Raw genomic sequence first — 24,076 nt, 5'->3', positions numbered from 1 at the left:
AAGGGGAGTAAAATATTATTCCCCTCGTTTATTTTCACTAATTACGTGGATATCATCTTGTAGATTACAGGCGGCAACGTCCACCGGCCACGCTCTCATTTCCAGAGTTTATATGCGCGCGACGGATCTCCACGCAGCTAGAGAGAGAGAGAGAGAGAAGAGAGAGCAAACGATGGGGTTCGTCGTTCGAGCTCTCCGTCGCTCCAAACCCTTGCTCCAATCCAACCTCTACCGCTTTAATCCGTCCATCTCCCCAAACCCTAATCCCCTCCACCGATGGATCTACTCCACCTCCGCCCTCTCGAAGCCCGAATCCTCCTCCTCCGCCGCCGCCGCTCCCACCTCGCCAGAGCCAGCCCCGGAACCGCCTCGTATACCCGTGGGCGGAGCTAGGGTTCATTTCACCAACCCCGACGATGCCATCGAGGTCTTCGTCGATGGCTACCCCGTCAAGATCCCCAAGGGTATGACCGTCCTCCAGGCCTGCGAGGTCGCCGGGGTCGATATCCCCCGTTTCTGCTACCACAGCCGCCTTTCCATCGCTGGCAACTGCCGCATGTGCCTCGTTGAGGTCGAGAAGTCTCCCAAGCCCGTCGCCTCCTGCGCCATGCCCGCCCTTCCAGGTCAAAAATATCTCGTCTTTCTCTTTTAATCTTTAAAAATTACTGATTTATGTGAATTTTGGTGAACTTTTGGAGTTTTTTGGTTGATTAGGGATGAAGATTAAGACAAATACGCCGGTGGCGAAGAAGGCAAGGGAAGGGGTGATGGAGTTCTTGCTGATGAACCATCCCTTGGACTGCCCGATCTGTGATCAGGGAGGGGAATGCGACCTGCAGGACCAGTCCATGGCGTTCGGAGCCGACCGTGGAAGGTTCACGGAGATGAAGAGGTCGGTGGTAGATAAGAATTTGGGGCCACTGGTGAAGACGGTGATGACACGATGCATTCAATGCACAAGGTGAGATCTTTCTTTCTTGCATTATTGCTTTGGATCCTGGAGATTGGCAACTATTGAAAGAACATAGAAAACAGATTTGATTACTAGGACTTCTGCGAAATGTAGATTGACAGTAATTTGTAGGAGTATAAAGATACGATAGTGCTTCTGAGATTTCTAACGATGAAAATTAGGGCTAGGAGAACTTTTACACCATGAAAGACAATACTTGTCATCTCAGTGACAGATAGTTAGGCTGTTGTTATCCTATCAAGGTATGCTTAGGTTAAATATATGCAGCACCTGAAATTAGGAATTATTCAAAGTGGAGTTGCAAATGGATATAGTGGGATGGCCATCTTATACTCTAGGTTGTTCTGTTAGATTGTCATGCCTACTTCTAAATAATTTTTATGGCTTTAGCTTCCCAGCATAGATTTTCATGCCTAAAAGGATTGGCATGAAGGATGTTGGTGTCCAAATCACCATCCTTATCATCGTATCTCTGTTATATGCTGCATATCTTGTTATGGATTTTTTAAAAAGTTATCCAACTGCATGCTCTTCGTAGGAGAGATTGTAGTTAGTCAAATATTTGAGCTGCAAATTATCAATTATAAGAATTGTAAAGTAAATATCACTTACTAAGGTTTCAAAAGGGCAAGATTTTCTTTTGAACTGCTAGATATGGTAACTTGGTAAGTATCATGACTTTGTTTCTGATGCATATTTTTGTAGTATTTGAAATTATCAGAATATTGGTTGCAGCCGAGGAGGATTTGTTGCATGACAATCAGAATTTGAATTTTTATTTTTCCTACTGCTACGAACATCTCAATATAAATCCTCTATTGTCTATAATAGGTGTGTTCGATTTGCTACTGAGGTAGCCGGTGTTCAAGATCTTGGTATGTTAGGCCGTGGGAGTGGAGAGGAAATAGGGACATATGTGGAGAAGCTTATGACAAGTGAACTGTCAGGAAATGTGATAGACATCTGCCCTGTGGGAGCTTTGACATCCAAACCTTTTGCTTTCAAAGCGAGAAATTGGGAGCTGAAAGGGACAGAAAGTATCGATATCACTGATGCAGTTGGATCAAACATAAGAATTGATAGCAGAGGCCCAGAAGTTATGCGCATTCTTCCACGTTTAAATGAGGTTAATTTTCCATTGCCAGTATTCTCATATAATATATATTATTCAGGAGAATTAAAATGATCATCCTAGAATGTTTTTAATCATCTTAGTTACTCCTTTGATGTCACAATTTCTTTCCCATAAAGGGCAGGAAGCAGCCATTTTCCTGCTCATTCTTCCAGCAATTTTCTGGTAGATGAAGCTTTAATAAGTGAAGCATGTCCTAAATTGTTGTCCTAAAATCTGTTCTATCTGCCTCAAGTGACTGCAAAAGCACTTTTTCCCGTGTACAGTGAACCAGTTCATTGGGAAAAGCACAGGAGGACTAAAATCATTATTTATCTTTACTCTTTTGAAAGATTTTTTAGCTTATTAATAAGGGCGTGCACAAAACTGTGTATGTTGATCTGTTTATTATGAAAGGTACAAAACCTGAGCAGGGAAAAGAACATATGCCTGCTTTTGACTTCATCGATATGTATTTTTTTACCTATTGCTGTTTTTTCTGCAAATAGTGTAACAAATATCACTAAATATAACCTAAATTTTCATCAATTGCTTCCTGTGAACGGATTATATGTTCTCTTTTTATTCGCTTTGATTGATGTAGCTCTTTAGTGCATTTTTCTCTCTAACAATATTTAAATTGCTTCCTCTTCAAACATGTATTGCTTTTGGTTTCTGTATGTACGCTTTATACTTGTGTAATATTAAAGCTGTGTCAACCATGTGATTTGTGGTCTTTTAGAAGTTTTATGTATTTTTATGTTAGTGCAAGATGGAATCAGTAAATTTTCGACTAACACTTTTAAATCCCGTGAATTTGAAAAAGATGGGCCTGGTGCTATTGCTAATTGGTTGTCAGTGGCTCAGTAAATTTCTTTTTATATACCCACTGTGTAATGCATATGATTGCAACATGTTTATGGGATTGAGAAGTGCATTCACTTTAGCAGTATTGATGCAATTATGGTCATTGTTGGTTTTCCTTATGTCTGCTTAGTTTTATTATTTCCTTAGGTTGGAAACTATTTTCCTATGCTTGTCTAGATGGTATATTTGCACAATGCAAAGATTAGGGTTACCAGTTTCACCACCCTGCCACGGTCATCTCTATATCTGCAACACATTATCAAGACTCTTGTATTAATGTAGCCAAGTGCCTTGTGATCAAATAATGGGTGCCACATCTCTAAATATCATCTTCCCCCTCCTCCACTTTATCATCAAGGTGCAGCGGAGTCCGACTTTGTAAAAATAAAATATCATATTGTAGAAGATGGCTATCTACTTATTCCATACTTTTCAGTATCTTTTATGCTTATCTATATCTTGAGCTTGCTGAAACATCTTGGCAACTGGATTCTGGGATTATTTATTCTCTTCTTTAATTGTGACCAGAGCTTAATCTTTTAGTTGTTGACTCTGGGTTATTCAGAACTAAGCCAGCTGGTACATGTAAGGTTGTTTTCTCATTGCACATTATTTTTGCAGGATATTAATGAGGAATGGATCTCTGACAAAACACGATTCTGTTATGATGGTCTTAAGAGGCAAAGACTAAATGACCCTATGATTCGTGGTCCCGATGGACGCTTTAAGGCAGTTACTTGGCGTGATGCCCTTGCTGTGGTTGCTGAGGTTGCACACCAAGTGAAATCGGAGGAAATAGTTGGAATTGCTGGTCAGCTTTCTGATGCTGAATCTATGATGGCATTGAAAGATTTCTTAAACAAAATGGGGTCAAATAATGTGCTATGCGAAGGGAATGGCCCAAGCCCTCAAGCAGATTTGCGGCCTAATTATCTCCTGAACACAAATATTTCTGGCCTTGAAAAAGCAGATGTTTTCCTGTTGGTTGGGACTCAGGTATCATATGTCTCATTTGAAATGTCAAACTCTCATTTGTGATATGTTTTACTTCATGGTTAGTTAAATCAATAGAGTAGTCATTAATATTGTCTAGACTACCTGTCTCTTGTTTTATGCACTTCCTTTACTCCATGTTAGTCTCATATGTCAAGGAAGTTAGCTGCCAATATGAAGCACTTGTCTGCCAAAAGATATCAGCTGTCTTGAACCTTCATATTAGATTTACACGCTACAACATTATGAATATCCAGTATAATGTACTGAACTTAGATTTCTAGGTGGTTTTTCTTGTATATTTTTAAACCTGTTCCTTTGTACTGAACTCCTGTGCAATATATTTATGGCAATGATCCAAATAAAAGGTACTATAGATAATTTGGGATCCGGGATACTATATAGCTTGGCATTGCCGCATCGTGTATTATATAGCTTAGTACAATATGTTTGTGATTGTCGTCTAAGTCATGCTCCTCTCATTCCATCCTGGCTTGATTTGTATCTCTTCTCTTTCTCAGGTTAGTTGTTGTTAAATATGTTGTACTACCTATTCACTTGAACAGTATCCGTATTCCTATAGGCTACAAGTATATCAGCATTCATGTGGATATGAACCACTAGTAATTGTGTCAGATCTATACCACCTTTATTTAAATTCCTGTCATTGATGACAAGGGCTTTTTTATATTTCTTTTGCTACTTCACATAATATGAAGTGCTTTTCTGTATGCCTTATAATAAATCATAAAGAAAATACTGAACAGGCAATCACTCCAATACAACCAAGTTACCTATTAACCCTTGTCTTTACTCTGAAGACATTTTTATCATGCTGAAGTGACAACTGTATATCATTTTTTCGCCTTTTCTGTCTCTAACACCTGATGTAATAACATTGATATTCTCTGCTACTTCTGGGCATACAATAATTCCATTTAGCTGAACTCATATTTGGATAGTTGCAAACTTGCAATGCTTTGTGGTGGATTTTATTCGGGTATCATACCTTTTATGTTATGCTTACACTGTCTCTCTTCTTTAAAAATGATAGCCAAGAATAGAAGCTCCAATGGTAAATGCAAGAATTCGAAAGACAGTCAGGGCAGCTCAAGCAAAGGTGGCCTACATTGGTACCCCATCAGATTTCAATTATGACCACCAACATCTTGGTACAGGACCTCAGACCCTCCTTGAGATTGCTGAGGGCCGTCATCCTTTCTGCTCAACTCTCCTTTCTGCCAAGAACCCTGCCATTATAGTAGGGGCTGGACTATTTGAACGCGAAGACAAAGATGCTATCTTTTCTGCCATTGAAACAGTAGCAAAACTTGGCAAAGTTACAAGATCTGACTGGAATGGTCTTAACGTGCTTTTGCTCAATGCTGCTCAAGCCGCAGCCCTTGACCTTGGCCTCTTGGCTAATCCTGCAGAGTGCATCCAGTCTGCTAAGTTTGTTTATTTGATGGGAGCTGATGATACGAACTTAGAGAAACTTCCAGATGATGCATTTGTAGTTTATCAGGGACACCATGGGGACAAGGGCGTCTACCGAGCTAATGTCATATTTCCCTCAGCAGCATTCAGCGAGAAGGAAGGCACATATGAGAATACTGAAGGGTGTGCACAGTGGACTGTCCCAGCAGTCCCCACAGTCGGTGATGCTAGGGATGATTGGAAAATTATCCGAGCACTGTCAGAGGTTGCTGGGTTTCGGTTGCCATATGATAATATAGGAGCTCTAAGGTCTCGCATCAGGATGGTGGCACCCAATCTAGCTCATGTAGATGAAAGGGAAACATCAACATTGTCTGCTGAGCTCAAGCCCCAGTTCCGGCAACAGATGAGCATGGCTCCATTCAGCAGTGCTGTGGAAAACTTTTACATGACAGACTCAATTACTCGAGCTTCTAAGATCATGGCACAGTGCAGTGCAACATTGCTGAAGAAGTGAAATCTATTTCTGGATCCAATTTGCAGAAATTTACGTGTACTTTTTCCCTTTCTTAAGAGACATAGTTGATGCATGTTTATTGGATTATTAGAGTTGGTCTGTAATTTTGACTGCCTAAAAGCATAAATGGCAGCAAAACTGTGTTTATTGCATTGTGGGAGCCAGAGGCACAACTAAATAAGCTAGAGGGCACTTTTTTATTTGATGCTCACAACCCGCAGCTTTCCTTTTGTATTCTCCAATTTCTTGCTTATTCTGAGATGCTCTTGGAAGGTACTATTGGTTTTCTAGCGTCAACTGTATGAAGCTGATGACTTGCTTAAGAGTTAAAAAGGTGTGTGTGTTTTTTTATTTAAATTTCTCTGAAATGGAAAATACTTGTTTTCTTTGATTCATTGTATTGGTAACTTTCTGAGACAAGAGGTTACTCCTCTACTGTGACAATCATGTGCAGTATAAATATGAACAAACAGGAATGATGCATGAAAAATATCTGGAGATGTATGATTGAGTGGCTAATCCTATTCCTGTTTGAGCTTTTATCCTTATCTCTTTATTGTAATATAAAGTGAAATAGTACCTCTGTTTCTTGATTCCCTATCAGTATAAAACAAGTCCACAAAAATAAGAAAGAAACACATGAAAACAAATGTACAGCTAATAATATTCCAAATTGCTAAGTTCGTCGGACCCTGGGATATGCTTAAAAGAAGGCCTGCATGGTCTAGCATGTCAAGAGGAGGGATCTTACAGCTTGATGTTGATGTATATCTAATTAACCTACCATTATTGTTGTTGTTAAAACATCCTATTATATTGTAAGGAGGGAAAGCAGGATTGTATAATTTTTGTTCACATGTCAGAGTCACTGATAGAACCACCCAGATGGTTTGGTGGTTCTCATAATTTGATTCCTTATCCTCAGGAAGTTGCTTCATTGAACAGTAGAGAGAAGAGGGCAAGCACTACCTTATATACAATGGCCCATACTAACTAAAAATTATCAAAATAAAGAAGTCCTATCAATTCAGGGCTTTGTCCCACTTGGCATTTCAAAAAGTCAATAGCTTCTTTCTTTTTCAACAGGGATAGGTCAGATTCAGTGACTAATTTCTATAATTCCATCTCGTCAGACACATGGCTCTACTGTGTACAATTAATCATCTCCAGGAATTATATAATATATATGGTACTTAATTAGGAACAGATAAATACTGTGAAAACAGTGTAAGCCAGGAGAAACCTCTCCAAATATTAACTTTTGCAGCCATATTACTCAAAGCACCCTACATTATTGAGTGTCAAAGATGGCATCATGAGATAGATGATGCCTGCTTGTGGCTAACCAAATACAATCCTAAGAGATTAGGGACACTATTGTAGGTTCTTGTATGGCTTGTTATTGGAGCTTCCACTACCATCTCAATGTCTTCCAACTGCCAGCTTTTGGTAGATTATGTGTATATCTTGTTGGAATGTATGATGAGGATAAGAAGTAGTGGAAGTTATTGGTGGTTTAACTTGCAGCAACTTCCTATCACCTCTCAATTTATAGTCTCAAATAGGGTCCTATGACAATGACAAAATACACAGCAGGGGTGAAAAAAATGCTGTTCCTTTTTCTATTTCTCTTACAATCACACAAGAAGTCACTGTTGAAGAATTCCAATCCAAATTCTCACCCCTTTTTCACCAAAAAATATTTGAGGGTATTGTGGTAGGTGTACCTTTTTTTTGTGTGTGAATGTGAAGAGAGTAGGTGTACTTCCTATTCAGCTCCTCTTTTTGTCTCCCAACCTACCATCCTATTTGAATTTCAAGCCTGAATCTACCCACCAAAACTAGTTTGAGATTAGTTTCAAAATCATATGACACAGCAAGGTTTTATTTGGGATAGTTTAGATGTAGCTTATGTAATATATACAAGCAATCATATTTTTAACTATTTGGCCTTTTACATGCCTTTATCTATAACATTCTTCCATAATTTCATATTCTCTCTTAAAGATCCTCCTCATTAGAGATAGGTAGGTTGGATGGAGGATCACATTTCTTTATCATGATAACATGGAATGGTACAATAATTGGCAACTCTTATCTAGTAAGATAATTAGAAATTTTGTACTTCTTTCTTTTTCCCAATTAAAACATGTTCTTCACTTGAATCTTGGAAAGTACTCTCCCTTCATTGAGGAATGGATTTTTTGCATTAGTGGTTAGCATAGTTTGCAGTGCTTGATTGGCTGCCACAAAGTTTTCCCAACTACTTTTCACTGCATCATAATCTTAGCAGGAAGAACAACTCTTGGCGTTTATGCTGTACTATTTATTGTCCTCCAGGCATCATAAAATTAAAGAAAGCTACAAAGTTTTCCGGCTGCTATTATGTAGTTAGTAGATAGAAATAATTAATAGTATATAAACATATCAAGTATTAGTAGTACTGATGAATCTTTCCTCAGCTTAAACATCTAGCTAATTATGAACTGGTATAATAAGAAGGCATGGGCAAAGTGATCAACTAGATCTTTATGAATATAATGGCATGATGATGATACATCACTACCTCTGTTCATGTGGTTTTTCAACTCCAACTTGGGTGATACAAACAAACACCAAGTTGGAATTAAAAAAAGGTCTCTGGATCTTAATTTTAATGTCTAGTGACCAACTCTTGCATCCTATTTCAATGTAACTTTAACATTTGACAAGAGGTGATGCAGATGGCACTGCTAACTCAAATGAGTTCTTCTTGCAAATCATCTCAATAAAAATAGTTTTTTTTTCTTCTTTTAGGTAGATTTTTAGATACAAAAGTTGAACATAGGTTAGTGACATGTGTGAATGTGCTCATTGAATGACTTTATTGAGATCCAAGTCATAAGGCTAGGAAGGATGCTTGGCCCTTAAGCTGACTTTTAAAGCATAAAGAAAGCAATCATAAAGCAATTAATTATCTAATTATAAACAGAAGGAGAATCTTATCCACAGACAAAAGTGGAGACCCTAACCCTAGCCTTCTTCTTTATAAATAGTAATATATCACCAGAGCAAGCATCTTTAGTTATTAATAGGGTAGTCACTCATTAGATCATCAATGATGGTTTAGTTATGCTGTTAATTATATAAGGTGTCTGGAATTTGGATATGAACCTCATCAAACCCTAATCTCCTTACTACATCCACCAGTATTGCCATGGAAGAAGATTAAAAAGATGGCAAGTGACCTTATCCCAGAGAGGGGGAAACGCGTCTCCCCTTCCTCCTCTTTTTTCTTTCTTTTCCTTCCGTACGTTTCCCCTTCCTGTGGAACGCATCTGGTCGGCCACGTGGCGGTCGCTAGGCGCGCTGGGCCGGTGGGAAAGCGTTTGCTCCAAATTGGCACGTCGTACGTGCCAGCTGTGATCCAGTGGACTCGTACGGACGGCTCCGCCTGACGTGGGTGGTGGTGATTCGTGGGATAATCAAACTCGCACGGGCTACAGCTAAGGGTTATCTCGTCCGTGCTGTCGATGTCCGGCAGGGGTAAGATAGTCATTACGTACAGGTCTCGGGGAGCTCCCCCGAGAACGGAGGACATCTTCTAAAGCACGGAGTGTATTTATCACGACTCATTGGAAAAAAAAGAAACCCCCTTTTTTTTTTTTTGTGGGCTTTTCTCTCCTTCAATTTTTGTTCGGCTCTCACCTCACTGGTTCGTATATAAAAGGAGCGTCGCAGTTCTTTCGTCTCCCCTGAGGAAAGATGAAAGATTACTTCCAAATGTTTTCTTCTCGTCCATTTTCTGGGGAGATTTGAGCTCAAATTGCGGCTTTTCTCTAGCCTTGCGATTTGGGTACGTAATTCTCCGACTTCGCCATCTCTTTTGAGCTCTCTTTTTTCTTTTTCTTTTTTTCCTCTTCTTTTTTCTCATCGATTTCTTGGCTTCTTTTGAGTTCTTTTTGTTCTACCTCCCTGATTCGATTCCCGGTATAAATTTGTCGCCTTTTGATCTCCCTGAGCTCAGAGGTTCCGTCCGTTTTCACTTCTCTTCTTTACTTTGGTAAGCTCAAAGCATCCTAAGTACCCATCACCTTAGCTAAGAACCCCGTTTGCTTTGGTAAGAAAGGTCCCTCTCCCTCCCCAGCTTTGAAGTCCGCTCAGTGCTTTTGGTTCATTTGCCGTTTTGTTTCTTGTTTTACTTGAAAGGTTCAGGTTCCGCTTTCTTGCAGAGAAATATGCAGTCTTTACTCTCGTGAGCTTAGATTTCCTACGTTCCTCTCTTTTGGTCCCGTAGCTTGCTTTGATGAGATCAAAGTGTCACAAATTTCCATTCTCTTGCCTGTTTCCAAGTTAAGACTCCAGTTAGAAACCCAGTCCTGTTTGAGAATTTCTTTCTTTTACTTTCTTTTGTTAAGAGAAAGCATAATCTTGGAGCTGCTCATCTCCATTTGAGTATCGTAAACGAAAAATGGTGTCAAGATCTTACTCAAATCTCCTTGAATTGGCCTCCGGTGAACCTCCATCCATTGGCCGGATCAGCCGCCGGATCCCTCGGGTCATGACTGTGGCCGGCATCATCTCCGACCTCGACTCCGACTCCGATTCCGACGCCTCCGCCGGACCATCCTCCTCCTCCTCCCCCCGCGACCGCACCATCATCGTCGCCAACCACCTTCCCATCCGCGCGCACCGCCGCCCCAATGGCCAGGGCTGGACTTTCTCCTGGGACGACGATTCCCTCCTCCTCCAGCTCAAAGACGCCCTTTCCGACCACCCCGACATGGATTTCGTCTACGTGGGCTGCCTCCGCGACGAAATCCCAGCCTCCGACCAAGACGAAGTCTCCCAGATTCTTCTAGAAACGTTCAAATGCGTCCCCGCCTTCTTGCCCCCCGACCTCCTCGCAAGATACTACCATGGCTTTTGCAAGCAGCACTTATGGCCTCTGTTTCATTATATGCTTCCTTTATCCCCTGATCATGGTGGCCGGTTCGACCGCTCATTATGGCAAGCCTATGTCTCCGTCAACAAGATATTTGCGGACAAGATCTTAGAAGTGATCAACCCAGATGACGATTTCGTCTGGGTGCATGATTACCACCTAATGGTCCTCCCCACCTTCCTCCGCAAGCGTTTTAATCGTGTGAAACTTGGATATTTCCTCCATAGTCCCTTTCCATCATCGGAGATTTACAAGACACTGCCTGTGCGCGAAGAGCTACTCAGGGCATTACTGAATTCTGATCTGATCGGGTTTCATACATTCGATTATGCTCGTCATTTCTTGTCTTGCTGTAGTCGGATGCTCGGACTGTCTTATGAGTCGAAGAGGGGCTACATTGGATTGGAGTACTATGGGAGGACCGTTAGTATCAAGATTCTCCCAGTTGGTGTTCATTTGGGCCAGCTTAAGTCGGTGCTAAGCCTCCTTGAGACGGAAGTGAAGGTTGCGGAGCTCGTCGAGCAGTTCTGCAATAGGGGAAGGATTATGCTTCTAGGAGTTGATGATATGGATATCTTTAAGGGGATCAGCTTGAAGCTATTGGCTATGGAGGAGTTGCTCAAGCAGCATGCCGAGTGGCGAGGGAAGGTGGTTTTGGTTCAGATTGCTAATCCAGCCAGAGGAAGAGGGAAGGATGTGAAGGAAATCCAGGACGAGAGCTATGCGATGGTCAAGAGGATTAATGATGCCTATGGTGAGCCTGGATATGAGCCTGTGGTTTTGATCGATGAGCCACTTCAATTCTACGAGCGAATTGCTTACTATGTGGTGGCAGAGTGCTGCTTGGTTACAGCGGTAAGGGATGGCATGAACCTTATCCCCTATGAGTACATCATTTCTCGGCAAGGGAATGAGAAGTTAGATAGTGTATTGGGTGTAGACCATTCGACACCAAAGAAGAGTATGCTGGTTCTTTCAGAGTTCATCGGGTGCTCTCCTTCTCTGAGCGGTGCCATCCGTGTGAACCCGTGGAACATAGAAGCAGTGGCTGATGCAATGGACTATGCTCTGGAAATGTCCGAGCCAGAGAAGCAGTTAAGACACGAGAAGCACTATAGGTATGTCAGCACCCATCATGTTGGGTATTGGGCGAATAGTTTCTTGCAGGATCTGGAAAGAACATGCCTGGATCATTCAAGGAGGAGGTGTTGGGGTATTGGGTTTGGCTTGCGATTTAGGGTTGTTGCTCTTGATTCGAATTTTAGGAAGCTCGCCATGGAGCACATTGTTTCAGCCTATAAAAGGACCCAAACCCGAGCAATTCTCTTAGATTATGATGGTACACTGATGCCACAGGCGTCGATTGATAAGAGCCCCAGCCCCGACTCCATTGAGATCTTAGACAGCTTGAGTAGGGACAAGAATAACATTGTCTTTCTAGTCAGTGCAAGAAGCCGAAGCGATCTCAGCGAGTGGTTTTCTTCTTGTGAGAATTTGGGCACGGCTGCAGAGCATGGCTACTTTCTAAGGTATTGAGAGGCTTGATCACTTATTCATTATATAATTTTCTTCTTAGTGTTAGACATAGATTGCACTTTAATTGATCTCTCTGCTTTCAGATTGAAGAGAGATGCAGATTGGGAGACTTGCGTTCCTGTGGCTGATTGTAGTTGGAAACAAATTGCAGAGCCTGTGATGAAGCTGTACACAGAAACTACTGATGGTTCAACCATCGAGGACCGAGAAACTGCACTTGTCTGGTCTTATGAAGATGCCGACCCCGATTTTGGATCTTGCCAAGCTAAGGAGCTTCTTGATCATCTTGATAGCGTCCTTGCCAACGAGCCAGTTTCAGTCAAGAGTGGCCTGCACATTGTGGAGGTCAAACCACAGGTTCAGTGACACTCTCTTGATGCTAGCTTCCTTTGAGCAACTCTTTCCAAGTTTATGACTATATCTACAATTTTCTGCAGGGTGTGAGCAAAGGCTTAGTAGCCCGCCGTCTTCTCTCGACTATGCAAGACAGGGGCTTATCGCCGGACTTTGTACTTTGTATCGGAGATGACAGGTCAGACGAGGATATGTTTGAGGTCATTAGCACCTCGGTAGCAGGAACTTCTCTGACACCCACGGCTGAAGTCTTTGCATGCACAGTTGGTCAAAAGCCAAGCAAGGCAAAGTATTACCTCGATGATACAGCTGAGATAGTTAGGTTGATGCAAGGACTAGCTTCTGTTTCAGCACAAACCCTAGTAAGATCGTAGACTGTGTAGTAATGCATGTTTGCCATTTGAAAGAGATGACTAGGTGAATTTCTTCCTTCTGATTTCACCTGTCCTCTCTTCATTTATTGTATTGAGTTAGTTAGATGTAAATGAATGATGCTGTTAAACCATCTGTCTGAGTAATATAACTACTCGATTTAATTTCTGCATGATAAACATGTGAGAGTATTTACTGATGCCATCATTTCTGCAACCTAATTTGCTCGACGGTAGAGAGCTTAATTATTAGTTGTCTCTGAATGAGCTTGTTTTCCAAATATAACTAATAGTTTGCTTGCCCCTGCTACCTTACAGGAACTAATAAGAGCTTTGATGAAGTGGTAAACTTGTAAGAGGTCTCATAGGTGATACATCTTGAAAATACTGGAGACGAGTTAAAATTACTTGATGGCCTGGGGATAATACTTCCAGCATAATTGGACACATTTTTTCTTCCTAAAGTTGCACTTACAGTTTGCAAGAAGATTTTGCAGTCTTTCCACAGCAGATGTTCAGAAAAGATAAATGTGCACATAAGCTTTATTAAGAATAAGAAACTCCATAACATAATTTTTCAGCAGACTTTTGAGGGAAATCCATCCCAATCCTCATTGATCGCCATACATGTTTATTTCTCTGCTGGCTGATGACTTAGCTTCACATCTTGAATCAGTGTTAGCTTAGCTAAACCACCATAACATTCTGGCAATACTTCCTCTCCAATTTCTTCAATCATTTCCTTCCTTTGCTTTTCATTCTTCACAATGACAACCTATACATATGGAGAAGAGTTCATCAAGAACTCAAAAATTACTTTCAACCTGTATGTCTGTGTATATATATTTGTGTGTGTGTGTGTGAGAGAGAGAGAGAGAGAGAGACAGACAGACAGACTTTGTCCAAGATGGCTTTCTCCAGGAATGCAGAGATCATCTTCCAAACTCCGACGAAGATCCAAGGCATGCTTAAAAAGTACAACCTCACCAACCGTTCCGGGTAGTATGACTGCATCAAACATCATGGAATTCAGGTAAGAAGTATATCATTTATATTCTATACTAACATCATGGGCTCTCATTCAGTAATAATCATATAGCCTATGCATTAATTCAAGTCTATTATTTGTATAGTCTCATGCAATCCTGTAAATGAAGAGCCTTGTTTAATCTTTCATGCTTCATGATTCTTAATCGTTGTTAGATCTGGTGATCTGGAAAGCGAGAATACTTGAGAGTTCTGAGCATTTAGAATCAGGACTGATCCTAGATGCCTTGAAAGAGTTGGCAGATATTACCTGTAAAAGTTGAAAACCTGCTAGGAATCCATTAGCATCAATATTCTTTAATCCAAGGTGCTGCAAATCAACAAGAAAGACCATCTTCTCAGATCCAGTTTCCTTATCCTTTACAGCACTGAAAAAAACAAACATAAATATTAATTTTATCGTTATAATGATCAATTACAATGAGAGGCAAGTCTCAGCTCAAATATATGGTCATTTGGTCTTTACTTCTATGAGGAAGCATAGATTAAAAAGAACAAGAATTGAAAATAGCACCATGTTTGTACTGTATCAGCATTTAATTTATAGATCATATGAATTAACATTGACATGAAAAGTACTTGATTTTTAGGGAAGAATGTAACTAGAGAAGTAGTTATGGTTTCTGAAAAAGAATTTACCTTGATAGTGTTTTGTCCAGCATATGTACAATAAACTCTGCCAAAACGTAAAAAATGAACAAATTAATAGGAAAAATAATGTAAAACGAACAGTTTTCTGTATGAACAGAGAAAAAGAAAATATCTTAATTTGATGATCTTGTATTTGTTTGTGTACAGGAATATGTACCCAGTTGTAATAAATGCTCAAAGAGATCCATCTGCCATAATATATCTAAGACTCCTTAAAACAAAATATCATCTTATTAACTTTGTGAAGCATAAAAGGACACTCACTGATATATTACACTACTGTACTAGTGTCTGGACAGAGTAAATGTAGCAAAGGCATCAAATAATGTCCTTTTTATTGCAAGATTTATTTCCCCATCATATGTTAATTTATATCCCTGAAAGTGTTATCAACTAACTTCTTTCTTAGTGTTAAAAAGTATTTGGAAGAAATGTTCTAAGAACATGTTTGGTGACCAAAGTTATACGAGTAAAAAAAAAAAATCTCCATTTATATAGATGACTAATCAAACTTAAGACTCTCTTTCATCCTCCTGAGATGTAGCTACTGGAAATGATATATAACCAGCTCAGATAGTGATGTACTGATGTTGATGATGGGGATCACAACAAGTATCTGAGGTCAGTACATAGAAAGAAGACAAATGAAGCATCTTCTGGAATCAATAGTTAGTAAGAAGAGAATTTGCCCTAAGAAGACAAATCAAGCATCCTACCATCAGAAGAAACAAGATAGTGTCTATTTCAATGGAGCATCTTTTTGCAGAGGAAAATACAAATGTAGAAAGAAGAGCATGTATTAGATTTAAAGTAGGAAAGAGAATATACATGCATCATCTCATGCGTCTGTCAAAGTCCAAGAACATTGCAAATAGTTCATGCAACTATTTTATTCTTATTTATTAGTTATTTTACTATTTATTCATTCATTGATTGGCAATGTCTTTCCTCAACCTCTTTTTCCTTCTTAAAAGGACCCATTGTTTCAAAACCACCTCTTGACATATTTGCAAGTTTGACTCCATTATAAGAAACAATCTCGGAAATTAATCAAAAAAAAAAAAAAAAAGAAGAGATTATATACATGAACTTAAATTATATTGAACTTATTATTCATGTCATACTTTTGAATTGAAGCTGGTCATTAGTATGGAAATGCTTGCAAGCCTGAAGGACGACAAGAGGGTAGCCATCTTTGCTTGGTAGCTGGAGGAAGGCCTTGTGGGCCTCCAACTCAGCAGAGATCTCGTCCTCTTCAATGCAGCCAGATGGCGCGATCTCGGCCCTCCATTTCTCCCAGTCAGCAAACATCTTGGAAGCTTTCTCTGGGTTCATGGACCTTGCTGTTAAGAACCTAAGGAGAGTCTCATCTCCATACTTCTACAAAAAGGAGTAGAGAGCATGAAGGGAAGTTGTACGAAGTAAGGATACATATTATTCTTGAGCTAATACTGACCTCAGTTGAAGTACCCATCTTCTGCAACAAAGCTCGCATTTGTTTGATGGCCATCTCAGCATTGTTCTCCATTTGTTTGTGTGTGAGAGAAGAGATAGGGATAGACAGAGATGAGGAGCTTTTAAAGGCTAACGGTGCGTATAGTTGCTTGGTTGATGACTTATGGAAATGGAGTAATCTAATTATGGAGAGAGATTTTAAGTTATGGATGTGTTTGGTTGAATGGTTGATGAGGGTCAAGTGGAATAGACTAGAGGACAGTTTGATTCACTGTACTTGAACTCTTGGAGTTGCTAATTAGTTGCATCTTAATAATACCCCATTAAAAAACGTTACATTGGTGCAAGTTGTGGATAAAGCGATAGTCTATCTAGATTATGCAACTGGGCATAGTTGATCTCATATTATGACTACTCAATTAGTCTGTGGACTTTAATCAATGAATAAAAAAAAGAATAAAATGCTACGTCTTTTCTGGATTTTGTTTTTTTTTTCAGTGGGTGAAATCTTACTACCATAAGATCAGGAAATAGTTGAATCTATCACTCACCAGGCAACAATGGGATATTCTGGATTATTACCTATTAACATATTATTATTTACACCTTACGTTAATGCAAGCAAACAAGTTGCTCATTAGCTAGTGTTCTAGGAGTGCTATGATCAACCATATGTATCTCTGACGCTTTTCTTATAATATTGCATGAGATCCTGAACATGATACACTCAGAACGTATACATATGTTTTTATGGGATTATATTGATCTTATCGTTCAAAGTCCAATAGTATGGACTTGAGAGGAGATAGTAGCTATATATATATATATATAGTGATAAATGCTGCATACATAATATGATATGAAGAACTGAATCAAGATTTTAACTTAGTCAGATTAGCACAATAATTTTTTTTTTCCTACTGGCAAACACTGTGTTTGTGTGCTTTGCTTCTATTGTTGATTAGAATAGTTGATGGGTCTATTTGGTATTCTTGTGAATTTTGCACATGTTTATTTCATTTGTTCGATTTTTCCTCAAACTATTAAGATGCTTATAGATTCTGGTTGGATCTTCTATTAGTGTTGAAATTTTGAGCACATTGCCTATAGATGATGATCAAAAGGTGCATTCTGTTCAGTACCATTAAGGGGTTATTCTCCATTTATCCAAGAAATAAAAATTAAAAAAAAATTGTCTTACCACATTGGACAATAATGAAACTGATCAAGAAAGACTAGGTGTCAGCTTACCTTTACATTTACATTGTTTTGCAGCAATAAGAATAAACAAGGGAAAAGATTTCTACCAGAGAAACAAGTTAAAAGACAAGACTACCACAAACACAAATGAGTCTTATCTCACAGAAGCTATAGACAATTCAATGAAATTTATCTTTCTTTCACAGACTCACCTATAAATGATTTTTTTTTCACTAAGCCAAGCACGATGACCTGATCTAGATGACATCAGAGAAAAGGGAAGTGGAAGAGAATCAACAGTTGTTTGCGTTCCATGAAACATTCAGACTAACCATCCCTGCAGAATAAATCCACATGTGATGAGTCTTATTTACTCTTCAAGTCCAAATAACTGAGCATATACATAGACAATGATCTAAATTACAGAATTTGTATTGATATATCAAGTAAATCCACAGTATTAAGAGAATTCATATAGAGCAATGCTGGGCTAAGAGAATTCATAGAGGGATTAGGGATCCCCAGAAACAGTTGATAACAAACTTCTCCAGAGATGGGAGTTGTGTTTCAATGGTGTTTTATTGTTTAGCTACTCAACTGCACGATTCATCTCTTACTATACCCTACCTCTCAGAAAAATATCTGCACTTGAGATGTCATTGTGTACACACCTATTTACAACTACAAGTGCTGCTAATCTAAAACTACAACAGGAGAAACCTTCTTGTGAGAGATAGTTATGCGGTCAGTAATGTTAAATCAAATGCTTCCAATTTTTTCGAAATTGATGCAGTTAGACTTCTTTCACAGCAAACTACTGGTGAATTGCATTATGTCATTTCACCAAAAACTAGTACCATCTAACTACAAAAGAAAAGTCTAATGAAGACAAATGCAGTTGACATACAAGTCAGATAACATCTTCAAGATTGAGTCGTTTAGGTTTAACATCAGCATAAGAAAGCAACTTATGAAGTAGATAACATAATCATACTGAGGCATGCATTCATACTAAGTTTTTGCGTCTATAGAGAAGGGGCAAAGAACATTGAGATTGCTGATTTACCTACTTACAAGGAGTGGCCAATAACTACTTAAATTGGCCAGACAATGGGTCGTGCACCTTATAGCTGTCCATTAAATCCAAAAATATCTGCATTCACTATGTTTCCACCATTGGCGATGCATGTGTTACTATAACTCAAGTTCTTAGGTGGCGATTCAATTTCATCCACGGCGAAGCGGCTGGGAATGCAAATGCCTTTACCAACAAAACCAAGATTTCTCCCTTGTCCTTGATCATGTAATATACCCAATGCTGCAGTGGAGCCCTGAATGTCGCATGAGTTAGGAACAAGACTATGTGATCCATTCGCACGAATAACATTCCCATCAAGGGTCTGTAGCGATGAACCAATTCCACCATCAATACAGGATGAACCTGATGAAGATGCCAGCCAAGAAACTGAGTAGCTGTTTCCTACAGAGATATTCCTAGAACTTTCATCTATAATTTGTCCCACACCAAGCTGAATATTTTTAGATTGAGAAGAAAGTAAGGAGGAACCCACAACAGCATTGCCACTATTATAGCTAGAACCAAATCTGAGAGAGGAAGCATTGTTCTCTGATGGATTCCTCCCTACCTGAAATCTAGCCAATGTTGGAAAACGAGTTACTTTAGAGTTCTGATTCATGGATCTGAGAATATTCCCTCCTTGAAAACATGCTAATGACTCAATGGGAGCAATTATGGAATTTTGATTCATGAGACCAGAATGATTCCCAGTCTGCAAACTGGTTAATGATTGAGATGGGACAAGAACAGAATCCTGATCCGTGGAAGTAGAAGGAATCGCTGGTTGATAACTGGTTGATGACTGAGCGGAAACTGCCAAGGGTTTCTGATTCATGAACATAGGATGCTCACCTACCGGGCAAGAAGGTTTCACATTTGATGACTTGAGAGATTCTGATTCCCAGGGAATTGACTGTTGCTGCTGCAACACTTGCACCGCCATGTTGTCATTTCTACAGTTACTTAGCCCAAGAAGGTTGCTGGTAGAGTCTGTCACAGAGACGTTACTATGGGAAAAAGTTGGAAAAGTAGGAATTTCCTCCATAGCTATACTGGATTGAGGAAGTTGTCTGTATAGGTCAGTCTGGCATTTCGATAGTGGCTGGCCAAATGCTATTTCTCTCTCTATAGGAACAAACTTAGTACCTTGGAGTTGGTCCATTGCAGGCATTACTAAGCTGCCAGAGGGTTGACTTAGGAGCTCATCTTGCAAGGCAGCCAGGGTTTCTGGAGGAATACGACCTGAGGCAACCAGAGCTTGGAAATCAAGTCTTCCTAGTGATCCCACTTCCACATTTGAGGCAGGCCCACATAGGGAACCAGAAAGTCCACTATGGTTCTGAGCTGCTCCACTTAATCTCTTGAGATATAATCTGAATTTCTGCAGACAATAGTAAATTATCAACAGATCAGACAGGTAATTCTGGATTACCAAGATGAAAACATAGTTTACAAATGAAAAAGGATTTGATGAAATCCATGATTTGTATAATACTTGAGAAACACATAAATGTGAGAGTGATATTAGATTAAGCATATCTGCTTAACACTGATTGGTGTGATGACAACTTTTAAATAGGCAATAGCTTGTCTATGATGAGTCAATCTTAACAATTTGGAGGAAATTCCTGTGAGTGATATCATACTAGGTGGGATTTAATGTCCAACAACAAGTAACCTTCTCTTAGAAGCTAGCAACAAACTGTCCAGGAAGGTTGATAAATTCAGGTTAGATATTTTTGTCGAAATCAGAAATTCTGTGAAAGAGTTGCAATCAGCTGCTTTCAGTACATGCTCAGAGTCAAACCTGCAAATGACTAGCAACATTTTCCCTGGTTAAACCCGGAACATTCATCAATTCAAGAATTCTTTTTGGGACAGCTTCTGCAAAAATCCAAAAACATTGATAAGAAACCTAGCATTAATTTGAGATCATGTAGTTAAACTTCAAATACTTGGCAATAAAGTTAGAAGCACTGCCAGCAGATCTTTCAAGATATATAATGTTACTTATATGAGGTACTAGTAAAGAAATAATGACGTAAGAGGGTTTGCAAAGATATCATACTGTCAATTCCAAGTTGATTCACTGCATTGACGAACTGCTGATGAAGCTCAACTGACCATACTACTCGTGGTTTCTTTGATGAAGAAGGATCTCCGTTATCCAGTTCACCATCATCTTCTTCTTTAGGATCTCTTTTCTTTTTGTGAGATTTCCAGGCGCCATCGGCTCCATCATTAACAGATGAAGCATAATCAGTATCATCAGTGACTCGTCTATTCCGGTCAGATTCTTCCAAGCTGCCTGAATATTCAAGCTCTTTATTATCATTCCACTTTTTCCTAACAACATGTTGCCATATGTTTTTCAACTCTTCCATCCGTACAGGTTTGATTAAATAGTCACAAGCCCCATGTTTAATTCCTTTCATCACAACATTGGTTCTTGTATCAGCAGACATCACTACAAATTTGAAAATAGAACTGTTATAATTGGTTTCCAGATATAGATATAATCATAATTACAAGGAACACTACTTACTGATAACAGGAAGATCCATTTCAAGGCCAACAAGTTCAAGTAGCCTAAATCCATCCATATCAGGCATGTGAACATCACTTATTACAACATCAAAACTGCCCTTGCTCTCCCGGAGAAGAGTTAGTGCTCTTGTAGCCTGAGAGCAAGTAGTGACTGCAGAAAAGTAAAAAGTAGCACATCCTGATTTTATGTGGTAATTATAACTTAATGAAAGCAGCAAAACTGTAATGACCAAAAAAAATGTTTACATGCATACAAAAGTGATTTTAAATATTGAAAAAAATCCTAATCATCTTTTTCTAAGAATGACATAATGCTGTACCTGGAAAGATTCATGAATTCATCCCAATGTGGTTTAGCAGGAACTTGCCCAAGATACTCATGATTGAAATTGGTCTCAAAAGATAATCTTCCATTAGCAACATACATTCCAAACTTTTGATGAATCAATGAAACTTGTTTACTAACATCATTTTTCATAAGAAGAGGTTGCATACTTCTCTACATATGCTTTAAGATTCTTATACCACTATACCAAAAAAAAATCTAAAAAAAAATTGAGATTCAGATGTCATAGAGGGAGATGTTATCTGAGCCAGATGAAAAGGATATAAAAAATATCATAAACAAATTACATATTGTAAATGCTTGGGTAATGAATATTCTGGTAAGAGAATTTTCGAACCCAAAGGATCAAGGGATCTTCTCAATAATAATGCTGGAAGAAAAAAAAGGCAATTTCAGATAAAAACAAACATCAGTCTGATCATCACTTGTTCTTTTAGAATCATCAGAAAATACAGGGCATCATCTGAGTTCTCGATCAGTTTACAGATCTATCAGCTGAGTTAACAACAAGAGATCCAATAGTACACACAAGCTAATGAACAGCTGGTGCACACGTATTGCTTATCCTTGCATGAAGAACAAAAGGATGGATATCAAAATAGCAATTTAATAAACGAATTCGAATCAGCTGTAACTGAGAAAGGAAAGAAAGAATTTGACATGGGCAAACATCCTCCATCCTCTGCAACAAGAAAGTGAACTCACCATCATAACGGCACTCAAGAAGCATCCGCTTCAACACCATCAAGCAGGTCATGTCATCATCCACCACAAGAACCTTCAATCCGACCGGGAACTCGCTCGACCCCTCATCCTCCACCTTCGCCGAGACGTAGCAACTCGCCCCACTCATAGCTGAGACTGTCATCCGAAATCCACCCCCCCCCCCCCCCCCCCCCCCCCCCCCCCCCCCTCCGAAGAGATCTAATCCCCCTTAACCCCTCAAGAAATCCCGCATCTTACCTCAATCCCCGACCCAGTCCGCATCGAAAGCAAGCACCTTTACCCTCGATTTCCCACCAGATCCACCACTACTGTGGAAGTCAACGGCAAACCCTAGCTCCCCGCCTTCCGTTTCCAATCACTTCGACGCAACCGCCGCCGTCCGATTCCGGCGACCCCGAGATCCGCGACTCTTGGGGCCCGGATAGAAGAGAGAGATAGAGAGATGGACTAGTATCATTAAAATCTCTTTAGGAATTGGCTTGTAGTTTTCTTCTCCTTTTTCTTCTTACGACGGCTGCTGTGGTTATTTATAGCAAGTAGAAAGAGAGAGCGAGAGAGAGCGGAGCGCGTTCGATTCGGAAGCGGCTTTTGGGAAGGGAAGAGGAGGAAGACGAGGAAGAAGAGGAAGAGGAAGAGGAAGACGACGAGGAGGAGGAGGGGGGCCGGATGACCAATAAGAGAGCACGGCCAGGGGAAGAGAGAGAGACAGAGAGAGAGAGAGAGAGAGAGATTGGTAACCGTTGGCTACGGATACTTGGCGACGTACCCCTGAACTACCCAAGCTGTGTAGTTGCTCATTAATGAATTGGCGCCAACTATAATGCCCCCACTGACACTGTAACTAGGGGTAAATTAGTAAATCTATCCTCAAATAATTAATAACCATAAATTTTAATATCCAAAATATAGGAGTACGTGAATATCTCTAGCTCCCATAATATACTCTCAAACTGTGTTCCGGAATCCCGGGGGGTATTTTTTTGCAAATTTTATTTAAGAATGAAACAAACTATATTTGCAGGGTTGATATGGATTTTGCTTGCTTCAAAGTTTCAACTTATTTAAATTACTCTAAGTTTGCAAGATTAATTCTTCTTTTCTTTCTTCGATTCAGGTAGAGGTTACAATATCAATGTTAACTTGTAGCATTTGATAGGTAAGCAAAATATTATTTCTTAGGTTTTGTAATTAGTAATTAGACACTTTGTGAATATTAAGATAATAATAAATAATCGGTAAGCATATTACCAACTAAACTAAAAATAAATATCTTTCAAAATATAACACAAGAGCAATAAATTATGCTTAGATGACATGTTAAACCAAAGACTAATCACTATGAAATCGAGATGCAAATAATATAAAATGATATTTACAGTGAATAACAAGGGATCTCTGCTGTATACACAGTCATGCAAGAGAATACAATTAAGACAATCATCATAACTGTTTACTCTAATTACATTTGGGTCCTTGAAAATGTCAAACTACAAAATTACTATATAATATAAGATTATATTTAAACAATTCCAATTCTTTAGTGGGTGCCTCTATTTTAAATTTTTATAGTTATGCATGTCTCCTCTCCTTCTATTCTTTTTCGAGAATTCTGTTTATTCTTGCCAATCTATTCCTTTCGGGGAGGGTCTTCTTCCATTTTTGCAAAAGCTCGTCTCCATTCCTATTCTGTTTGGAGAAGGTATTCTTCTATATTTGCAAAAGCATGTCTTGTTCTTGTTCAAATGTTTCTCAGCCATGCATCCTCTAGCTCCAGCCACCCAACAACTTCTTTAGCTCAGATGATGAGACACAAAAGATTGATTGAAGTGGCCAAGACTTCTTACCAGAGGATTATTTTCGACTTTTCCGAAGTTAGTTGTTGTTTCCATACATATTAAAATTAAGCATCCATTTCCTCTTAAATCATTTTACTGTGATGATTT

At 39.3% G+C, this 24,076-nt stretch overlaps 4 protein-coding genes across 4 annotated transcripts; 2 read left to right on the top strand and 2 right to left on the bottom strand.

The window, feature by feature from the left end:
* The first annotated feature begins 106 nt into the window (after positions 1-106).
* On the top strand, positions 107-6,293 carry LOC140773527 (NADH dehydrogenase [ubiquinone] iron-sulfur protein 1, mitochondrial). The gene is made up of 5 exons (XM_073116133.1): positions 107-623; positions 715-961; positions 1,805-2,099; positions 3,573-3,947; positions 4,999-6,293. Exons 1-5 carry the CDS (start codon positions 113-115, stop codon positions 5,896-5,898), a joined length of 2,328 nt encoding a protein of 775 aa, XP_072972234.1. The 5' UTR covers positions 107-112; the 3' UTR covers positions 5,899-6,293.
* Positions 6,294-9,552: 3,259 nt separating this feature from the next.
* Positions 9,553-13,563, top strand: LOC140773526 (alpha,alpha-trehalose-phosphate synthase [UDP-forming] 6-like). Its single transcript, XM_073116132.1, has 4 exons — positions 9,553-12,351; positions 12,442-12,715; positions 12,796-13,074; positions 13,402-13,563. The coding sequence occupies exons 1-4, from the start codon at positions 10,349-10,351 to the stop codon at positions 13,429-13,431; spliced, it is 2,586 nt and encodes an 861-aa protein (XP_072972233.1). The 5' UTR covers positions 9,553-10,348; the 3' UTR covers positions 13,432-13,563.
* A 151-nt stretch (positions 13,564-13,714) lies between these two features.
* On the bottom strand, positions 13,715-16,585 carry LOC140773539 (sec14 cytosolic factor). The gene is made up of 6 exons (XM_073116146.1): positions 16,238-16,585; positions 15,906-16,161; positions 14,770-14,806; positions 14,381-14,498; positions 13,981-14,091; positions 13,715-13,858 (listed from the first exon to the last, which is right to left on the bottom strand). The coding sequence occupies exons 1-6, from the start codon at positions 16,307-16,309 to the stop codon at positions 13,715-13,717; spliced, it is 738 nt and encodes a 245-aa protein (XP_072972247.1). The 5' UTR covers positions 16,310-16,585.
* Positions 16,586-17,458: 873 nt separating this feature from the next.
* Positions 17,459-22,291, bottom strand: LOC140773528 (two-component response regulator ORR21-like). Its single transcript, XM_073116134.1, has 6 exons — positions 22,113-22,291; positions 21,060-21,212; positions 20,583-20,981; positions 20,322-20,398; positions 18,503-19,895; positions 17,459-17,773 (listed from the first exon to the last, which is right to left on the bottom strand). Exons 1-5 carry the CDS (start codon positions 22,273-22,275, stop codon positions 18,561-18,563), a joined length of 2,127 nt encoding a protein of 708 aa, XP_072972235.1. The 5' UTR covers positions 22,276-22,291; the 3' UTR covers positions 17,459-17,773; positions 18,503-18,560.
* Positions 22,292-24,076: the final 1,785 nt, after the last annotated feature.

Source organism: Typha angustifolia, chromosome 13 (assembly GCF_048772165.1).
Source record: "Typha angustifolia cultivar Huaian chromosome 13, ASM4877216v1, whole genome shotgun sequence".
In the NCBI taxonomy this organism is placed as follows: domain Eukaryota; kingdom Viridiplantae; phylum Streptophyta; class Magnoliopsida; order Poales; family Typhaceae; genus Typha; species Typha angustifolia.
The sequence above is the reverse complement of the archived record's forward strand: the minus strand, read 5'-3'. Positions and strand labels throughout refer to the sequence as shown.

Excerpts from the sequence above, each read along its gene's own strand:
- LOC140773527 (XM_073116133.1), top strand. The coding sequence starts at position 113 with ATGCGCGCGACGGATCTCCACGCAGCTAGAGAGAGAGAGAGAGAGAAG. Across the intron at positions 624-714 it reads CGCCATGCCCGCCCTTCCAG|GGATGAAGATTAAGACAAAT; the intron begins GTCAAAAATATC and ends TTGGTTGATTAG. Across the intron at positions 962-1,804 it reads CGATGCATTCAATGCACAAG|GTGTGTTCGATTTGCTACTG; the intron begins GTGAGATCTTTC and ends TGTCTATAATAG.
- LOC140773526 (XM_073116132.1), top strand. The coding sequence starts at position 10,349 with ATGGTGTCAAGATCTTACTCAAATCTCCTTGAATTGGCCTCCGGTGAA. Across the intron at positions 12,352-12,441 it reads GAGCATGGCTACTTTCTAAG|ATTGAAGAGAGATGCAGATT; the intron begins GTATTGAGAGGC and ends CTCTGCTTTCAG. Across the intron at positions 12,716-12,795 it reads TTGTGGAGGTCAAACCACAG|GGTGTGAGCAAAGGCTTAGT; the intron begins GTTCAGTGACAC and ends AATTTTCTGCAG.
- LOC140773539 (XM_073116146.1), bottom strand. The coding sequence starts at position 16,309 with ATGGAGAACAATGCTGAGATGGCCATCAAACAAATGCGAGCTTTGTTG. Across the intron at positions 14,499-14,769 it reads CTGGACAAAACACTATCAAG|TGCTGTAAAGGATAAGGAAA; the intron begins GTAAATTCTTTT and ends TGTTTTTTTCAG. Across the intron at positions 13,859-13,980 it reads AGAAAGCCATCTTGGACAAA|GTTGTCATTGTGAAGAATGA; the intron begins GTCTGTCTGTCT and ends CCATATGTATAG.
- LOC140773528 (XM_073116134.1), bottom strand. The coding sequence starts at position 22,275 with ATGACAGTCTCAGCTATGAGTGGGGCGAGTTGCTACGTCTCGGCGAAG. Across the intron at positions 20,982-21,059 it reads AATGGATCTTCCTGTTATCA|TGATGTCTGCTGATACAAGA; the intron begins GTAAGTAGTGTT and ends TCAAATTTGTAG. Across the intron at positions 20,399-20,582 it reads GAATCAACTTGGAATTGACA|AAGCTGTCCCAAAAAGAATT; the intron begins GTATGATATCTT and ends GGATTTTTGCAG.